The sequence below is a fragment of the Peromyscus leucopus genome, chromosome 6, assembly GCF_004664715.2.
Source record: "Peromyscus leucopus breed LL Stock chromosome 6, UCI_PerLeu_2.1, whole genome shotgun sequence".
Classification (NCBI taxonomy): Eukaryota; Metazoa; Chordata; class Mammalia; order Rodentia; family Cricetidae; genus Peromyscus; species Peromyscus leucopus.
In genome coordinates, this window is record NC_051068.1 from 109,235,637 (window position 1) to 109,254,382 (window position 18,746).

Genomic DNA, 18,746 nt, shown 5'->3' on the forward strand with positions numbered 1-18,746 from the left:
TGCCATCTAACCATGATCCAATACTTATGGTGGTCTTTTGGGTCAAGATTATGGAACAGAATAAAAGATTAATTTTCTATTATGTAAATTTACATTCATGATAATAATGCTTCTAGATTCCAACAAAAGAAGATTTTATGATTTTTTTAATTGTCTAGAGTTTTTCATCTCTTGTTATAATTTATGTTTTTTAACCATGTGCCTTTGTGTAGGTGTGTTTGATATGCGTCTGTGTGTGTACCATGTGTGTCTATGCAAGCATGCACACAGCCACAGCAGGTGTGTGCCGGTCAATGGCAACCTGGGTTGTCTATCCTCACTGTCCACCTTGAGATATGGTCTCTTGTTTGGGCGTCACATAGATGCCATTGCCTTCTATCTCACCCTCCAATCTCAAACAGAAGCACTGGGAGTAGAGATGCCAGCTACCACAACTGGCTTCCTTCTGAAGATCCAAACTCAGAACCTCACACTGAGGCAGGAAGCTCTTTACTCACTTGGCCACCTCCCAGCCCTGTCCATCATGGCTTTTCCTGCTAGTTCCCCAGCCATCCTACAGTTGTGTCATTTACCACATTTGTAACCTGTGCTCTACAGCTTCAGTAACTATCCTGGTATTTCCATCTCTGACATGGCAAAGTAAAACCCACTACTCTGGAATTTTCAGGCATGGTCAGGAATTGAAATGGAAAGGTGAAATGCCAAGAGAGGGTAGGAAGGGTGTGGGAGAGGAAGGGTGAGGAGAGAAGGCAGTTGCTTTGGGATGTGTCCAGAAGGCTTTCCTTACAGCCCCAACCTGGAAAATCCCTTCAGTCTAGCATCTTGACATTCCAGATGCAGCCATTTAGAAATGGTGCTTGGTGTAACATTCCTCAAGTTCTTACAAAAATCCAGAAACTCGTACACTACAATATTAACATGGTTAATCTCACAAATAGTCTTTTGTAAGGCATAAGACCAGTGTCACTGAATTTTGTGTGTAAGTATGTGGTGGCTCGGAGAACTTGAATAACCTGCCCGAGGTCATTCAGATAGTGAAGAACACAGCAGGGGGTGGGCACTGGCTAGTCAAGAGTCCATCCATGCCAGCTAGTGTGGTTCCACATTTCCTTTTGTGGTCCTCGTTGGACTGTTTTGACTTGGGGATAGTTTAATAACAGCCTATGATGTGATGATTAAATTTGCCACTACCATAAAATAATGTTTGAAGCCTATCTTACCCAGTCACATAGCTTCATGTTTTCTCTGAATCTTTTCCAGTAACCAACCCTCATGCCCTAATAGGGGCCCACCATACAAAGAGATGCCGTGGCCAGGCAGACCAGAGCTATTGGGATCCCAGGCATTGGCATTCAGTAGTATTCCTTCCTTCACTCTGCAGGTGGAATGAAAGATATGTGAGCACATATTTTCTAGGCAAACACTTTTTTTCCTGTATGAATTTTGGGTTGAAACATACATAACGGGTATAAAAAATCTCTGCAACTTGAGAGAAGTTGGTGTTTGTGTAAGTAACCATACCAGCTCCACTGTAATGTAAATCAGTGGAATTCTTACTCCTTGTTAGCTAATACGTTTCAGCCTTGCCTTTTAAAAATTGTAATAGAAGATAAGCCAACTGAGTTTTTAAGATAGATGTTTTATTTTAATTTTTTGAGCTGTAGCCCCCTGCTCTCCTTTTCCTGTTTTGTTTTATTTTCTTTCCAGGCAGGATGTCACTAAGTTGCCCAGGCAGGCTTTGGGTTAAGACCTACTTGCTGCAACTTCTTGAATGGAAGAGTTTGCAAACCTTTAGGTTTCCAGAGCTGCTTAAGTAGCTTCGCATGGATATGTGGCAGTTTGTCTCCCCCAAGGCCAGCTTTCTTTGCCCGGCAACATACGAGCCAAAATATTCACAAAAGAGTGGTCTCTTTCTTCCTTTGTTCTTAGTTGAGACCATCATGTTATCCCAAGAAGAACATGATGTGCTCAGTCCCAGCCCAAATTCCTCAGTCCTTCAGAATAAAGATCCAATTGTGAAACACTCAACCATAAGAATAAAAATGCCCTTACGTACAAATAATCTAAGATGAGATGTTACTTTAAGAAGCAAAGAGTATGTTTCTAATCATTTTACAGTGACTCTTGCTGAAGGGAGGGAAGAGGCTCTGGCTGGAACTGGGAAAGGTGTGCCCGCCCGAGCACTCTAGGTTCCCTATTGTTTACATCATTTTAGTAGACCAAGATTTTGAAGCACCGACATCCTAAATCCTCACTTACCTATACTGTTTAATGGTTCTTATCTATTCCATGCTGGAAAAAAGGACTTTCCAAATCAGTTAAACTTTATTCATTACAGTTTACAGTTGTTGCATCAATGGATTCTGTAGTATATCTGTAAGGCTATGACTGCTGAATAATGAACTTCAGCTTATCTCAGTAACTTGCCTGTGATCACAGTATCCAGCACATTAAGATCCTGTCAGTCTTTGAGGAAACATCTGCATGATGTCCATTATTTAAGCATAATGTGTTTCAAAATAATTAATAATTTATACATGTACATACAAGCCTTTGATGGTTGAAAAGAAAACTTTTTAATCAAATGAATCTGAATTGAAGCTCCAATTGTTCAGTTTTGGCAGTGACCTTGTCAAACTACATATCCCATGTACACTGTCTCCTCCACACAGCAGACATTATAGTGTTAATTTTTGAGGGTCCCAGCAGTAATAGAAGTAGTAAATATCAAGCCAAAAGAAAGCTGAATTCTCTAATGTTTTAGCTTACAAAAGGAGAAAATTTAAGAAATATCAGTTCCTGGTGATTTTATTCAATTACAGTTCCTCTGATATACTTTACAAAAATTGTTTTGACAATTGATAATATATCTTACAAAAACATTCTTTTAGAATTTAAATGTCAGTTGCCTATTAGACCTAGCAAAACATAGTATTTCTTATACACATCAACATCTTTTTCTTTACAAAGCAATAATGAAGAGTGGGTTTATGAATTCACACCTCCATTATACATAGATTATATACCTTTCCCAGACCTTGTCTTTCCCTTCTTTACATGTACAGTGGATTCTTAGCCCATGACACTGTTAGAAGGAAGGTAGGAAACATCAATTTCTTATTAGAATCTCATGCAGTATTGTTAAATGCATGACAACAGCCCCTGCTATTCTTATGACCACCATTTTCCCAGTTAATTTGTGAATTAGGAAGCCTGAACGATAGAGCAAGATCTGCCACTAAGGAACTTTGGCATCTTCAGCAAAGGACTTGGCTTTTCTGTCTCATTTCTCCTGCTCTACAAATTTTATTATATGATCCAGGCGCATAAGCTAATATTGCCATAAAATTTATTTTATCTTTCAGTTTGCGGGGACATCCATGGACAATTCTTTGACTTGATGAAGCTCTTTGAAGTGGGAGGATCTCCTGCCAACACTCGCTACCTCTTCTTAGGGGACTATGTTGACAGAGGGTACTTCAGTATCGAAGTAAGTATATGTGATTTCCTCTTAGCCTGTTATGGATCACTGATACTGTAGTGAGGTATCAATTTTAATACAATTTATATAATCAATTTTAATACAATTGATGATATAAATACTCCTGTATTGTTTTTAATGAAGAGGGATGTCAAAGAAATGGTAAGATTTTGTCTTTTGTGTATTTTATGTTTTTGAAAGTTGGTGAAAACAATGAATAATTCTATATCATGGTGAACAAACTATTTAAAGTAGATAGCATAAGTGGACTTGAGTTAGCATATCTATGGCTTATAATTGTGAGACAGTTTTCATAAATGGGTACAGAGTACTTACGTGCCTGTGTGAAGACACTGGCCGCTGCTAGTTCATGGTACCTGTCATCTAACTAGGTAATTTGTCAAAGTCATTGATCAAAGCAGAAGACATAACCCTTGAGTAGAGGCTCTTCCCTAGCTTTCCACCTTCATCTGCTTTAAGGAGTGGACATGACTTTCAAAGTCAAAACAAGGCCCTGTTGTACTCATGTCTGTTCTCTCTGGTGCCTAATATGATGTCTCAGGAAGGGTCCAACATACTGGAAAAACATGATTTTCATAAGAGAAAGTTTTGAAGCTTAAGTTCATAGATACTAGTCAATATCCACTCTTAAGAAAAAAAGTGAATACAAATGAGCTCTTTTTATTCATTAAGTCATCATTACTGTTGCCTCACACCATTCACTCACAATCATCATGTGAAAAAGTGTTTTAAAGTATTTTAAAATTAAATTTACTAAAAAGATATTTAATGCTAACACAATGTGTCAACCTTAAACATACCAATTGAATATTTGGGGTATTTAGTTACCTGCAATTCAATCAATCTCAGTCTCTCTCTCTCTCTCTTCTCTCTTTCTCTCTCTCTCTCTCTCTCTCTCTCTCTCTCTCTCTCTCTCTATATATATATATATGTATGTGTGTGTACATATGTGTGTATGTACATATATAATTTATTGTGCGTATATGTACATTTATATGTATATATAAACCATTTTTAAATGGACATAAACATCACAGTTAAACAGGTGCACATGTGTTATATTTCTGACTATGAAAAATGTGAAATATATCCTTGATCTCTAGCAATATAGGTCTAGACAAGGAAATATGATTATACAGAATCTAAAGCAAGCCAAACCCTGGAATGGGTGGCTGTCCTGGGTTCAGTTTTTGTTGTCACTCTGCTTTAGTTTTATATATCTTAGTGTCGGGAATGAGTCAGGCCTTCATGTACACTAGGCAGGCATCATAACACCGAGACACACCCCAGTTCTATTTGTTTTTCTTACAGAAACTACAGCTCTATATATGTGGCCTCGGGCCACTTGAAATATTCTAAATATTTCCTGATTAGAGTTTTTTAAGCTCCATTTTTAAAAAGCTTAGAAAGTAGAAATCACTGATTTGGTCACTAGGAGATGTTTGTCATTGAAAAGATCTATAATTGTTCTTGATATTTAAAGGAAGAAAGTTGCAGCATTTTGTCTATTATGTTCATTTTAAAATTCAAAATTCATGCAAAGGTCAAAATAGCCAACTAAGTGCTGTGTTATGTTGAATGTAGCACTCACAGTGCATTAAAATGTTCTGAGATGGTCAAAAGCTCCATCTTCCAAACTGGCTCTTAGTTATAATGAGAGTACAGACCCATGGGCTTTCTGCCTACACACAAAAATGACAAAATGTTTCATATATGCATGATCCATTTTGATCTAATTGTGACCTGTGAGTAGTCTTGCAGTGGCTGTCATATGATCAGCATATTAAAACAGATCAAGCATTTATATCAGGGGTTCTCAACCTATGGGTCCCAACCCCTTTCGCAAGGGTCGCCTAGGACCATCTGCATATCAGATATTTACATTATGATTCATAACAATAACAAAATTATAGTCATGGCATAATAATGAAAATAATTTTGTGGTCAGAGGTCACCAGAACATAAGGAACTGTATTAAAGGTTTGCAGCATTAGGAAGGTTGAGAACCACTGATGTATATGAAATATTCTTACTAAGAATATATCAAGATACCTGTTGTGGAATAGGGAGGCTGACATGGTTTGCATGCTGGAAGTGTTGTTGGCTGATAAGTGATCTCCTTCATTCCTCCTAGTTTTGGAAGGAATCTGTAAGTACCTTCCTTTCATGGGATGTTGACACTAAGACTGAGTGGGTTTAAGATTCCAAAGCTGTACTCTTTCCACTGTCCCAAATGATGGTCACAGTGTGTTCAATGCATGTACCTGAAGAAATAGACGCCATTAATACAGAAGCTCATACACAGTCCCACACATTCATATATGTGCACATCAGATAGAAAATACTCTCTGTGTGGAAGAGATTGTTGACTCCTAAACTCCTAGAATAAGAGCTTAGTTTTCTGGTGTGTGTTATCCCCCCAGGTTTCAAGATGTTTTAGATTTGTGTTCATAACTTTGGGGTTATACTGTGAGTGTTCTCCTAAGCTTACCCTCTCAATGAAGAGGGGTGCCTGCATTTACTTCATAGCAACTCGGCTTTGAAGAACTGATGCTGTTTCTAATGAACTCTGCTGACTCCAGTTGCAGGCTCTGGGTAGCGTTCTGTGCACAGCACAGACTGCTCATTTATGCACTCCCCCTCCTCACCCCACAGTAGCTCTCCTTTCTCTTTTCTGCCATGATTAGAAATCATTCCCCACAAAATGAGCCCCCAAACAAGCCAGCTTTTGAGTAGCAATGAAAGAAGTAATTTTGTTCTCAACTGTAATTTGTCTTACAACAAACCTTCCTCCTCCTGATGATCGCATTACCCTACCTAATCTCTTTGATCAGGCGTGCGTGTATATTTAGGTCCACAGCTGGCTGTGTTTCACTACAGACCCTAGGCAGAGTCCCGAATCTGCAAGCAGAGTCATGCACAGCTGTTTCCTTGTGTTTACTTCGTTAGGCTCTTTGCAGGTATTCCGCAACACACCATCCTTGAGTTCACAGTGAGCTGGCCTCTCCTCTTCTGCTCGCATCCGGACCTCAGCCAGGGCCTCCAGCACACTGAAGTGTGAAAAGCTGTTGTGTTTATTAGCTGTGAACTCGTGGACTAGAATGAAGCACGGCAAGCCAGGCAGCATTCCCATTCCGTGGTGCTGCCGCCTGGGAATAACAAGCAAGCAGTAGAACACGTGGCGGAGGTGACAGACAGGGTCACTGGTCTTGGTAGCTAGCGGTCCTGACAGTGCCCTGATGTTTGACTGCCCCTTCATGGTGTGCTTGTCAGACCAGACAAATGATGTCTTAGAGAAGTCATGTTCCATATTGCCGGAGTTTGGGTCCTGTCCAAGTTTATGTGATAGCCTGCACTTAGCCATCCGTGACAGAGAAGCATCCTTTTTGATTAGAACATTTTGAGGCATGGGCAGTTACCAGTTCAGGGAGCTGATCAGTGTGTAGCTAAAACAGTATTCTCCTTTTGACTTCCTTGCCTCTCCTAAAAAGTCTGTGCAATTTTAAAAGGAGACTGTCCATCTGAATGCTTAAATTACTAAGTAAATTGTTTCACTGTTATTGTCAGTGAACTAAGAGAACAATGTTCTTAGGAATATGTTATTAGGAATGAGTCATACATTAGCAAAAGCAATGGTTATGACGGAAATCAGTGCAATCTTTCAGATTGAGTGACTCTGACTACAAGTTGTAAATACTTGTTTAGTTAACAGGTAAGATGATTTCCATCTTAGCCTGCAAGAAAGTTCCATATGACAGGGTGCTCTTTCTGCCTTCACAAACTGACAGTGAAATGGTGACTCATGTCAGTCACCCAGGAACACCTGAGTGACATTGATTTCTCTTGCTTCATTTGGTTATAATCATTTTTATGAGTCTGTGCTTGAAAACAAATCTGAGGTCATAATTTTGTTAAAGATCTTCAGCTTTTCAGAATGTTGGCACTGTAGATGATAAAGCAGTTGCCACAAGACCTTGCTGTGCTTGGCAGCCCTGTCCCGGCAGATGTTGAGGGTGAAGGCTGGCAGGGCTCCACTCTCCAGTCCACCCTTGCCCTTTCATTGACCATGCCATTTCTTCCATGCTGGCTGTGTGTGCGGTTTCATTTAGTGTTTGGAAGATATTTCGTGCTTGCCACAGGAGAAAAGGAAACAGTATGTGGAAAACAAAATGACTCGCACTTGTGAAAGCTTTGAGCCAAGGAGTTGGAAAACTGAGTTAATCTCTTTCCTTTTTTCTTTTTCTTTCTCCCCTCCTCCTTCTGTTCTCTTCCTCTCTTTTTTGTTTATTGCTCCTTCCTCTCCCCTCTTTTTCCCCACCTTTCCTTCTGCAAAGATGGGGTTAATACATCCCAAACGCTTGCCACTTGCTGAGTAGTTGACATCCACAAAGGAGTTGTATATTGCATCATTTTAAATGTGAATGTATAAATACTAGGAATATTTAGCTTAGGATATTTCTGGTTATCTTTAAGGTTTCAGTTATGAAATAACTTTAGTAATTAAGACTAAGGATGAAGTTAAAAGGCTGCATGCTGGTATCAGAATAAGATTTTTAACCACTGACATAAAGAAAATGTGGGTCTTCAGATACGATTCCTCTAGTCTGGTAAGTAGTTAAGTGGGCTTACAAAATGCAGTTTAGATTTTAGATGGAGAGATAATTGCTTTATTTCAAGATAAATTGTTATGGGAAAAATGGATCAGAAGAGGTCAGAATTTTGGTTAAATTTTTCAAAAAAGTTATTGACAAGGAGGGAGCATGAGAAAGCATTATGGATTCTAGGACCATGTAGCAGTTTCATGGGGTGCATATATGTACATTTTCGTAGAGTTGTATATGACATGTTTATCTAGTGTTACATGCGTTGTACTAAAAAACTTAAAAAATATCTGTACTAACTAGATCTTATGCACCTCACTGAACTGTAAATCAAACACACCCAGGCAGGAATTGTGGTAGTGCATGTGTGCTAGCCTAGGACTCCCAACAGACTAGGTTCAGCCACCTGCCATGGTTATCCAGTTACGGAGAGTAGCGGTAGAAGGCAGAAAGCAGACTTTTAGTTGGCACAGCTCACTGGGGAGAGGAACAGAAAAGGATTCCATGACCCCAAGTCAATCTTCAGGCTCCTGACAGGAGTTTCAAGTGTAAGTAGAGAGAGAACTGGCTTGGGGGCAGGTGGTGTGCAGCAGCAAGCAGTTCCTAGTGTGCATGAGGTCCGACTCTGTCAGATCTGGCTCTGCAAGTGTTCCTGTTGCTTGTTCTGCAAGTCTCTGTTGCTCTGTTGCTTGAGAGAACAATCCAGCTTCCCTGTGGTGATGGCCTCTGCTTGAGGGTGAGCTCATCAAAGGGTAGCATGTTGCAAACTCCTGCTATTCCTAGAAGCTAGTGTAACTGCAGGTTTAGGACAATGGCTGAACCCAAGGACATGGAAAAACCTGACAGTAAGATGCCTCAATTACTGTCAACTTTGCACCCTCCGTCCAGGCAATTGGGATAGGTTAGGCAGTACTGGCTTTACAGACAGGAGTGACACACCAGTGTGCATAGTTAAGCAGGATTCCGACCTAAAGATTCAAGACAAAGCAACAATGCCAGATTCAGACAAGGATGCCAGGCTTATGTCCTGCCTATCGCAAACTGATGAGTCCAAGTAAGGCTTTAGTGCTTTTGGCATAAACTGTTTCTAAGCACCTGTTCACATATATTTAAAGGGTCTTTATATAAGCATTCCTCTTCCAAATTAGGCATTCCTACTTAACTGCCAGCTTGCAAGTAGGTATGAGTGGGCAGACATACCTATCACCTGCATCAAGGAGCAATCTTCACAATTTTGATTGGTGATAGTCCTCTCCTTGACATTCATGGCACATAATAAATGCCCTCTCTGAAATATGAGGCAAATTTGAATAATACAAACTCCTTTTAATTAAACATGTAAGAGGAGTTCGAAACTAGGATTCGTAGCAAGGACTCATTAGGCTGCCTCACTCTTCACTGAGATGGCAGGGAGATTTGCAGGCATAGAGAGAGATCATGCTGCTTCAAGGACCCCTTATAGATGACAGTTGGTCAGCTCCTCAGATATGCTAGGATCTTAATCACATGAACTTTAGCTAATGACTATAGTTAGAAAAATAAAGCAACACACACACACACACACACTAATGCCAAACTATTGTTTTTCTGTGTTTCAATCACTATTTTCATATTTGAAGATAACATGTTGTTGGAGCATCACAGTAATCTACACTTGTCTCCTTAATTAGTATTTTCTCAAACCCCCTAGGCTGTATGTTCAAGCATAATTATTTCCACGCTTTGATAATTTATCACAGAAGTTTACAGGTGAATATCCTTCCCAGGTAGCCAACAGATACGTTTCCTATAGGTTTTCTCTTTAGGATTACCCAGTATATGTATTGTGTGTGAGAAGACTATTGAATGAAGTGTGAATATTATGTGTGTTTTAGTAATCAGAGTCTGGTCTGTCCGGTCCCTGCCTTGGATGCACTTTGGGAGCACAAGCTTCATGAAGAGAAGACAGCATGCTTGTTTTTCAAAGAATTGTTTTGTGCTCTGTGTGGTTTCTTAATGAATGCCACTTGAAGGTATATTGGTATTAATATTTGATTGTTCCGCTTACACCTCATCTCTATAAAGTTTGTGTCAATGAAGATTTATTCCAAACCTGATCCATCAGCTAGCCATCAGCATCACACATTTTACCATGTCCAATGAACTCATTTGAGAGTTTTAAAGCGCAAGCAGTGCATTCCTTGTTTTCAGTAGTGAATGTATTGAGACTCCCTGCCCTTCAATTTATGTATATTTATATATAAAAAAGTAGGGCTCTGCTCTGTCTCCCAAAGACAATGAAATAAAGGACAAGATATGGGCCAGGAACATGGCTCAATGAGTAAAGGCACTTATGGCTTTGCCTGACAACCTGAGCCCGGCAGAGAAAAAACTCCAGTGTGTTGTCCACTGACCTCCACACATGTGCTCATGAACACACACACACACACACACACACACACACACACACGCACGCACGCACGCACGCACGCACGCACGCGCGCGCCTGCGCGCACACACACAAATCAATGTAACTTTTAAAGAATTAATCAAATGCCAAAAGAGCTGTTGAAAGTGGTACCTTAGGTTTTATTCTGTTTGTTTCTAAGTATCCTTTGAGGTTGGGAATGTTGGCCTTGATGATACATTGACTTCTTGTTAATTGATAAAATGCACAGATAAAGGAAGATGCTTATTTTATGTTTATTTTCTCCTTAGTGTGTGCTGTATTTGTGGGCCTTGAAAATTCTTTACCCCAAAACACTGTTTTTACTTCGTGGAAATCATGAATGTAGACATCTAACAGAGTATTTCACATTTAAACAAGAATGTAAGTATACTGAGACTTTTTCCTTTATGGTCATAGATACTGAATGATCATTTTAACTGATAAATGAAAACATATTCTATTATTATTCTCTGCATAAAGATCAAAAGCTTTAGTTGACATTATTTCATGCCATCCTTCTAAACATGGACAGTTTTAAGAATACATAATTTAAATTATGTTTATAATTTTTGGAGAATAGCATACAATGTACTTTGGTCACATTTGCTCTTCATTCCTCCCTCTAACTCCTCCCTGGTTCACCTCCCCACCTCCCTACACCCAGAACTTTGTGCTGTTTCTCACCTTCCATTTCCAAGTTGTGTTACTCATATACTCCTATGTATGGGGCCATCCAATAGAGCATAGTCAGCCTATGCCAGGTCATACCATTAAAGAAAACTGACTCCTCCTCCTGGAGAGGCCATCAGTTGTGCAGAGCTCATGAATCCATTCTGCTCCCATGCTAGAAGAGGGTCAGAAAGAGTGCAAAAGACAGAAGTTGAGAAAGTAGAGAAAAAAAGCAGTATCTTCTGAACATGACAGGTCCACTGTACCCATGAACTTACAGTGACTGTGCGAGCCTACGCAAGGCTGGCATATGGTCAAGCCAGAATGTATTTTTTAATTATAAGTTTTATCAAGGGACCTATTAATCTAAGCTAAAGTTTCATGTATGTCATAGTACACAACTAGTGTTTAAGAAAGTGATTCCACCCTTTAATCTTATTCAAGTCAAGAAAAGAAAATGGGGGCCAAACTGAACCTCTGTTTTGCAGATAGATACCAGCTTCTAGGACATTAGACCAAATGACAGTTGATTCCTTCCTTTAGACATAGGTACTTGGATTAGGGAATGCTTTGTATAAGTTTTGTTTTCTTCCTGTCTGTTTTCCCCATTGTTTACTGAAACTTTAATTCTTTTTTTCTCTGTAATTTGGTTTTATATTCAGTGAAGCATAAAGACTTTCCTAAAAACATTAGCCGTGTGTCAATATGGGGAAATCAGAACTCTGTGAAGCAGAAAAGCTTCAGAAAGTTTTGTGGCTGTGGCTTTTCTACTGAATCTTATGGGAATATAAACCAGCTTTATGGCCCTCTCTCCATTATCTTCCACGTATTCAAATCTATGTGTATACATGCATTTTATATATTTATAAACAAACATATATATATATATACATATGCAAGGTGTGTAAAAAGTTTTGTATTTACTAGACAAAATTTATAAAATGTAAACAATATGGATGGATAACAGAAATAGAAAATATTGTATATGAAAGTTAATCCTCGAGTCTTGGAAATCATATTAATTCTGTTTTGAAGGGTCATATTCATATTATCCTGACAAGAAAACTTTAAAAAGAAACAAAACAATTTCAATGAAATTGTCCTAGTCATAAAGGCATGAGAATAAATGTTTGCTTCTCACCACATTTCAAAGGTAAAATAAAGTATTCAGAACGAGTATATGATGCCTGTATGGATGCCTTCGACTGCCTTCCCCTGGCCGCACTGATGAACCAACAGTTCCTGTGTGTACATGGCGGTTTGTCTCCAGAGATTAACACTCTAGATGACATCAGAAAAGTAAGCTCTGCTATTGTCCAGGTCTACTCATTCTCTGCCCTTCAGCGGTTGCTGGAAGACATGAATTGTGCTGCCTCTGTCTCTACTTGCACCCTTTTCCTTTAAAATAACTGAATACACTCACATCCCCCTGATAAGTATCAGTTTTTTAGCTTAAAATGATGATACATCTCTAGACCCTTGGAGTTTGGCTTAGCATGTGGCACATGTCATTAAAAATATCATATGTTTGATCTCTAGAGTATGTAGGCAGTTTCATCTTCCTATTTTTCAAATAGCCCATCATATATTCATGATATATTACATTGGAAAAGTTACTTGGCCTTTGGAGAAAGTAACACAACTTGACCTTTAAAATGACTTTATCATGATAATCTTTGCTGTTGTTGTTCCAATATAAAATAATGAAGTCAGCATCTAGCCAAAACAAAGATAACATTATATTGACTGTATTAGGTACTGCATAAAAAACAGTGGCATTTTTTCAGAAGCATACTTTTGCTTGTTTTTTTCTGTTGCTATTTTTTCCCAGCAGGAGGCTTACTGAGGGGGATGAGGAAGTATGTTGTGTACTTTTCATAAAACTGTGCTGCACAACAGAAGTAATGGTTTATTTCTCGATGTTTATGTTCTGATAATGCAGCAAAGTAAGAAAAGACATGACAGTTTATAAAAAAACAAAAAAAAAAACCCAACTCATTGTATTTTTGGTGCCCAAGTTTCCAAAAGACAGCACAATAATAACACTTTCTAGTATTATGTGCACATATACTTTATACTTTAAAGTGTACAGCATACTGTACCATAATTTGGATATAATTTTTACCATGAAGCTTTTGAGCTAAGAAACCAGTCACATTTTTCCTGCAAGAATTAATGATATGTAAAAACTGTCGCAGATACCTCTCCCTTCCTTTTAGAGACCTAAGAAAACAGCTTATACTTTTCCAAGCACAGAAGGGAATATGGAAATGATTCTGATCCCCTTTTACTATTCTTGACAGTCATTTTAGAAAGAATAAGTTGCTTACATTCTACATTGCTGCATTTCAACTATTAAAATTGGCATTTGGCTGAGTTTCGCCAGAAAGATACGTGCTGTCTGGTATTTATTTGAGCCTGGTCTGTTATAAGTAAACTCTAGCTTCAAACAAGCCGTACAGTAACCTTGATGCCAGTGAGTATACTGATCTTGCTCCAGTAAAAGCTCACTTAGGATTCCTCCTGTACAAAACTCAAATTCTGCCTATGGGTATTCAGACATGAGACCCTATGATGTCATTTTAGTAACTGATACTTTCTTTCCTAATTTTCTTGAACTTGAATGTTTTCATTACTGCCTCACAGATTTGTATTCTAAACAGCAGTTATAAGTTAATTATATAAGCTGTCTTTAATTAATATTCATTTAGTAAGTAGTATTTTCCATTGTGTTTAGTGATGAAATGAAATAATCACATATCCTTGTATACTGGTAACTTTATAGCTGATCGTGGCAGGGAAATGGAACATGTAGCAGTACAAGCAACCGAACTTGTTGTATTAAATGCTGAGAACCACAGACATGCATGTATGTGGTGGTACATGATGACATCGGCAAGTTCATGGGCTTAAATGAAAGACACAAAATGCATCAAGCATCCTTCTAACAGGAAGAAGTGGTGAAAATTCATTCTATAACCTTTGTATTGTTTTATAGGTAAAAAACAGATAGGATATGGCTATTGAACTATTGTGTTAAAGATATAGTCATTGGCTATATATATATATAAACCTGAACTTTAAAATGAGTAATCAACCTCATACAGCTTACTGGTGCTCTCATAATTTTTATTGGAACTCACAGTAATGAGAAAATAACATTGAGTCATGAATATATTTCTATATCATAAGTATCTATTGCCATGAAATTAGTATTTGTTTTTATCTCAGGAAGCCAAAAATTCAAGTCCTTCCTTGCAAACTCTGTCATTAAGATGCAACTGACTTATGCTCTCAGGAGTAGATGGAGTAATATGCTCTTTCTTTTCTATTAGAAAGTAAGTGTGTTACTGTCTTTTCTTTAAACCTCAAACAAGGGGCTAAGGAGATGTTGGTGGCAGAGGGCTGGAGTTCGTTCCCAACAGTCACGTCGTGCAGCTCTACACCACCTTCAGCTCAGCCCCAGAGGATCTGATGCCCTCTCCTGGCCTCAGTGGGCACCTCTGCCCACATATTCATACCAGTGCACCAGATACACATATAACACCATTGGTTTTTAAAATAAATCTTTAAAAATGAACTGAAAGCACATCAAGTACACCTCAATTCTTCTCTGTGTGTTGATATCCTCTTGTGGGGGCATTTTACTATTTCTTCTGGGGTTGTGTTGCACAGACTGCAAGGCTAGGTGCTCAGTGTTTGATGAACTGTAGGGAGATGATGACCAAGCAGTTTATAAACGGGAAACTAATTTCATAGGAAGGCCCCAAGGAAGGTGCTAGAGCATAGAAGAGGGAGCATGCAAGTGGCTAGAGAAATTTGGAGTTATTTTACTGTCGCACTCTTATTTGCACCAACTACAAAATGGCATGTACTTCAGCTAGGAGCATAGGTGACTTCTAAGGAGTGAGTATCAAATAGGGCACAAAGCACGTGCCACCCATTCTCAAAATCATTTGGTCAGATTAAAAAAAAAAAAATCACAGGGAATTCTTATCCCAGTTTTAAATGACAGTTCTCTGCAGGCAGTAGACAGAACAAAACCAAGCCCCTCCTTCACAAATGAGACAGAAATAGATTGAAATCGTGATGACTGTCATTTGGATGGAAAAAAATAAGAGAAGGATTAAAAGGGAATGGGTGAAAGAAAAACAAGGGGAAAGTGTAAGGATTAAAGAGACAGGAGAGAGGCAAAGGGGGAGAGGAGGGCGGATACTCAGTGGGTTCATCAAGGGAAAGAAGAAAGGAAAACCGGAGAAATACACAGAATGCGGGTGAAGAGGGGATTGAAAGAAGAGTAGATGCCATTTCCTCCATCTGAGGCTAGTGGCGGGGGCGGGGGCTGGGGGGGTGGGGGTGCAGATGGTCATCACTCAGAACTGGTTTCCTGTGTTTTCTGAATTCTAAGTGTCCAAAGATGAGTATTTTGTTCTCTGTCTTCTATTTTTCTTAGTTAGACCGATTCAAAGAACCACCTGCTTACGGGCCCATGTGTGACATCCTGTGGTCAGACCCCCTGGAGGACTTTGGAAATGAGAAGACTCAGGAACATTTCACTCACAACACAGTCAGGGGGTGTTCGTACTTCTACAGGTGAGGATCTGGCCCTCACAGTCTGGAACATGTGTGTCTTATAGTATTGGAGTTTATGAAGGATAAGTGAATAAGTAGATATAAAGATCGTATACCTGCATATAAATCCATGTATATATAAATTCTGTGAAGAGTAGGAAAGGCATGAGAAATCAGGTGCTAGGAGAAGGATGGTTGCTAATGATAAAATGTACTAAAAGATTGTCTCTACTGCATGAACTGTGAGAGAGTTCATTACCAGCCTTGCTTTCTTTCATCCATAAATGTCTCATGTTTCACCAGTTCTTGTAACTTAAATCAGAAAACCAACTTCTGATTGGCTGACTAAATCATATTCAATTCATTCTTACATTAGTTTAAAGTGTTTCTGGCCTCCTGGACGGCTGGGAGTCAGCAGTTATAGAGTGCCTAGGTAACCTGGCAGGTTCACATTTAGCACTTTGACAAGCCATGTTGAAAATGTCTTCATCGTGCATTTTACATTTGCAAGTGGGACATGGATGTCCAATCACATCAGAAAGGGATCTACAGAACATTTGGGGTTCTGTGTATCTGAAACACTTTACTGATGGCACACCTCACTTTTAGCTGCTGCAAATGATACTCCTAACATTGATTTGGTCCCTTCCTGTGTGGTGTAATGGTGTGAATGTTCCTAGAAGAAAATAGAATTTGAAAACAAAATGGAAAATTTTAAATTCTAGAATGCATTCTGGGTTATGATTTATTCTCTGTTTCAACATAAAAAGAATAAACCTGATGTTCCCTAGCAATAATGTTCACTTCTGCTGATGATTTGGTCCAAAGAGCTCTGTAGAACAAATTTACATTCCTCCCATGTCTACAGTCAGCTGATAGAGTTGTCTGTGTAAATTTCCTACTCAATAGTGGAACATTGTGTTCTATACATTAAATTTTATTATGGATGAAAGGTTTTTTTTTCATTTGTTAGTATGATTAGGGAATTAGTTTTGAACAAAAAGTCATAATTTCTGTAAACCATCATTCCAGGAGTGGTTTTTCTTTTACATATCAATAGTGACGCTTATTTTGAACTGAAATGTCAGGTTACAATTATCTTGTGCTTTGGAAGAGGCACCAAGACCAATGAGTGTGTGCAGGTAAAATGTTCTATAATTCTGAAAAGCTTAAAGCTTCCTTTTGATAATTACTCAGCTTAGGCATAGCATTTTATGACGATGTTTGTCCTTATAGAAAAGAGGTATTTGAAGTAAATTAAAGTCAAATGTTAGATCTTTGAAATCTGGTGTTAAATGCCCCAATTATATATAGGTCTCTAGGTTGTTTCTGTTGTGTTTCACTAAAATAATCCAAGCATGATTATAATGTTGACTCATACTATGTTCATACGCAGTATAATACTCTGTTGTCAATCTTCTGGGTCAGCCATTCAGGAAACTCTTATTCCAAATGATGTACTGGAGTAAGCTTACAGAGTTGCATATAATTTTTGTTTGGTGTATTAGTTACATGTTTATGGCTGTGCTAAGACACTGTGACCAAAGAAACTTATAGAAAAAAAGAGTTTATTGGTGCTTACATTTTCAGAGGATGAGTCCATGACCATTATGATAGAGAGCATGGCAGTAGGCCAGCATGGCACTAGAGAAGAAGCTGAAAGCTTACATGTTGAGACAACAGCCACGAGGCAAAGAGAGCTAACTGGGATATTGTGGGCTTTTGAAACCTCAAAGTCCACACCTATTGACCACCTCCTTCCACAAGACCACACCTCCCAATCCTTACCCAACAGTGCTACCAATTCTTTTGTCTTTAAAGTCACCTTGAAAGGATCAGAGACATTCTCTTAAGTTCATGTTTTAAAATCATCTAGACAGATACAAGTGAGTGTAAAATTAGTGAGAGAAATTAGTGCTCATTTCCAGTTGGAGTTATTGGCAATTATTTTGTCTTACAATTTTATTTTGCATGTCTCCATATAGTCTGGGTATTTAATTTGATATGCCATGCTATCCACTATGTAACATATTATCTGGGCTATGATATAAATAACACATAGTCATGAAGAAAAATATGTCAGGACAGGCTAGAGAGATGGCTCAGCAATTAAGAGTGTGTACTTTTCCTACCTAGGATCTGAGTTCAGATCCCAGCACCCACTTCTGATGGCTCAAAACCACTGTGAGCCTAGCTCCAGTGAGATCTGACACTCCTGGCCTCCTTGGACACCTGCATACATGTACATGCACACATACACATAATTGAGAAAGAAATAAATCTAAAAATCTTTAAGTGCATCAGGAAGGGTTTTTCCTAGTTTTGTACGTTCTTTTAACAATGCTGTACATCTATGCAATGCATTCTGGTGACTTTCTCACAATCGCCTCTCTTATTTGCCTCCTACACCTGTCATCTCCCACACCTGTCCCTTTCCCAGATTCGTTGCTTTGGGCACTGTTGTGTGGCTCATTTGGTTTAAACAGTGTTACACTACTGACCTCTGAATGGGCACAAAAGTAATTGATCAAAACCAAAAATCCTTGACTGCCCCCACCCCCAGTATTCCATTAACTTCATAATCACAGATCAGAGCTTACACTCCCAAATGCCTACAGCTGTTCAGACAGGTAACTGATGTGCTGGATGTGGGCCAGCGTGAGACTGGAGATTATTGATATAAATATAAACCAAAGGACAGTTGGTAGGATTTGGGTCTTCAGTTACCAGTTTGTGTCTGCATCAGGTGAATCATGGAAGCACTGTATTGTGGGTTTTCTGCTTGCTTCACAGCGTGTGAGTTAAGTTAGCGCATTCCAACATTGGAATGAGAACCTCAGCCGAGGTTACACCAATGTGAATGTTAGTGTGCCCGTGGCTGCACCTGCAGCACTAGAACCCCGTGAATGTACCTGCAGCACTTGAACCCCGTGAATGTCAGTGTGCCCGTGGCTGCACCTGCAGCACTTGAACC

The 18,746-nt window shown here is 39.0% G+C and overlaps 1 protein-coding gene across 2 annotated transcripts in view; it reads left to right on the forward strand.

The window, feature by feature from the left end:
• Positions 1-18,746, forward strand: part of Ppp3ca (protein phosphatase 3 catalytic subunit alpha) — a 290,863-nt gene that overhangs the window by 213,221 nt on the left and 58,896 nt on the right. For both annotated transcript variants that reach the window (XM_028857473.2, XM_028857476.2), the window contains exons 3-6: positions 3,366-3,490; positions 10,801-10,912; positions 12,354-12,499; positions 15,654-15,793. In XM_028857473.2, coding sequence (XP_028713306.1) covers positions 3,366-3,490; positions 10,801-10,912; positions 12,354-12,499; positions 15,654-15,793 — 523 coding nt within the window. The remainder of the gene's footprint in view (positions 1-3,365; positions 3,491-10,800; positions 10,913-12,353; positions 12,500-15,653; positions 15,794-18,746) is intronic.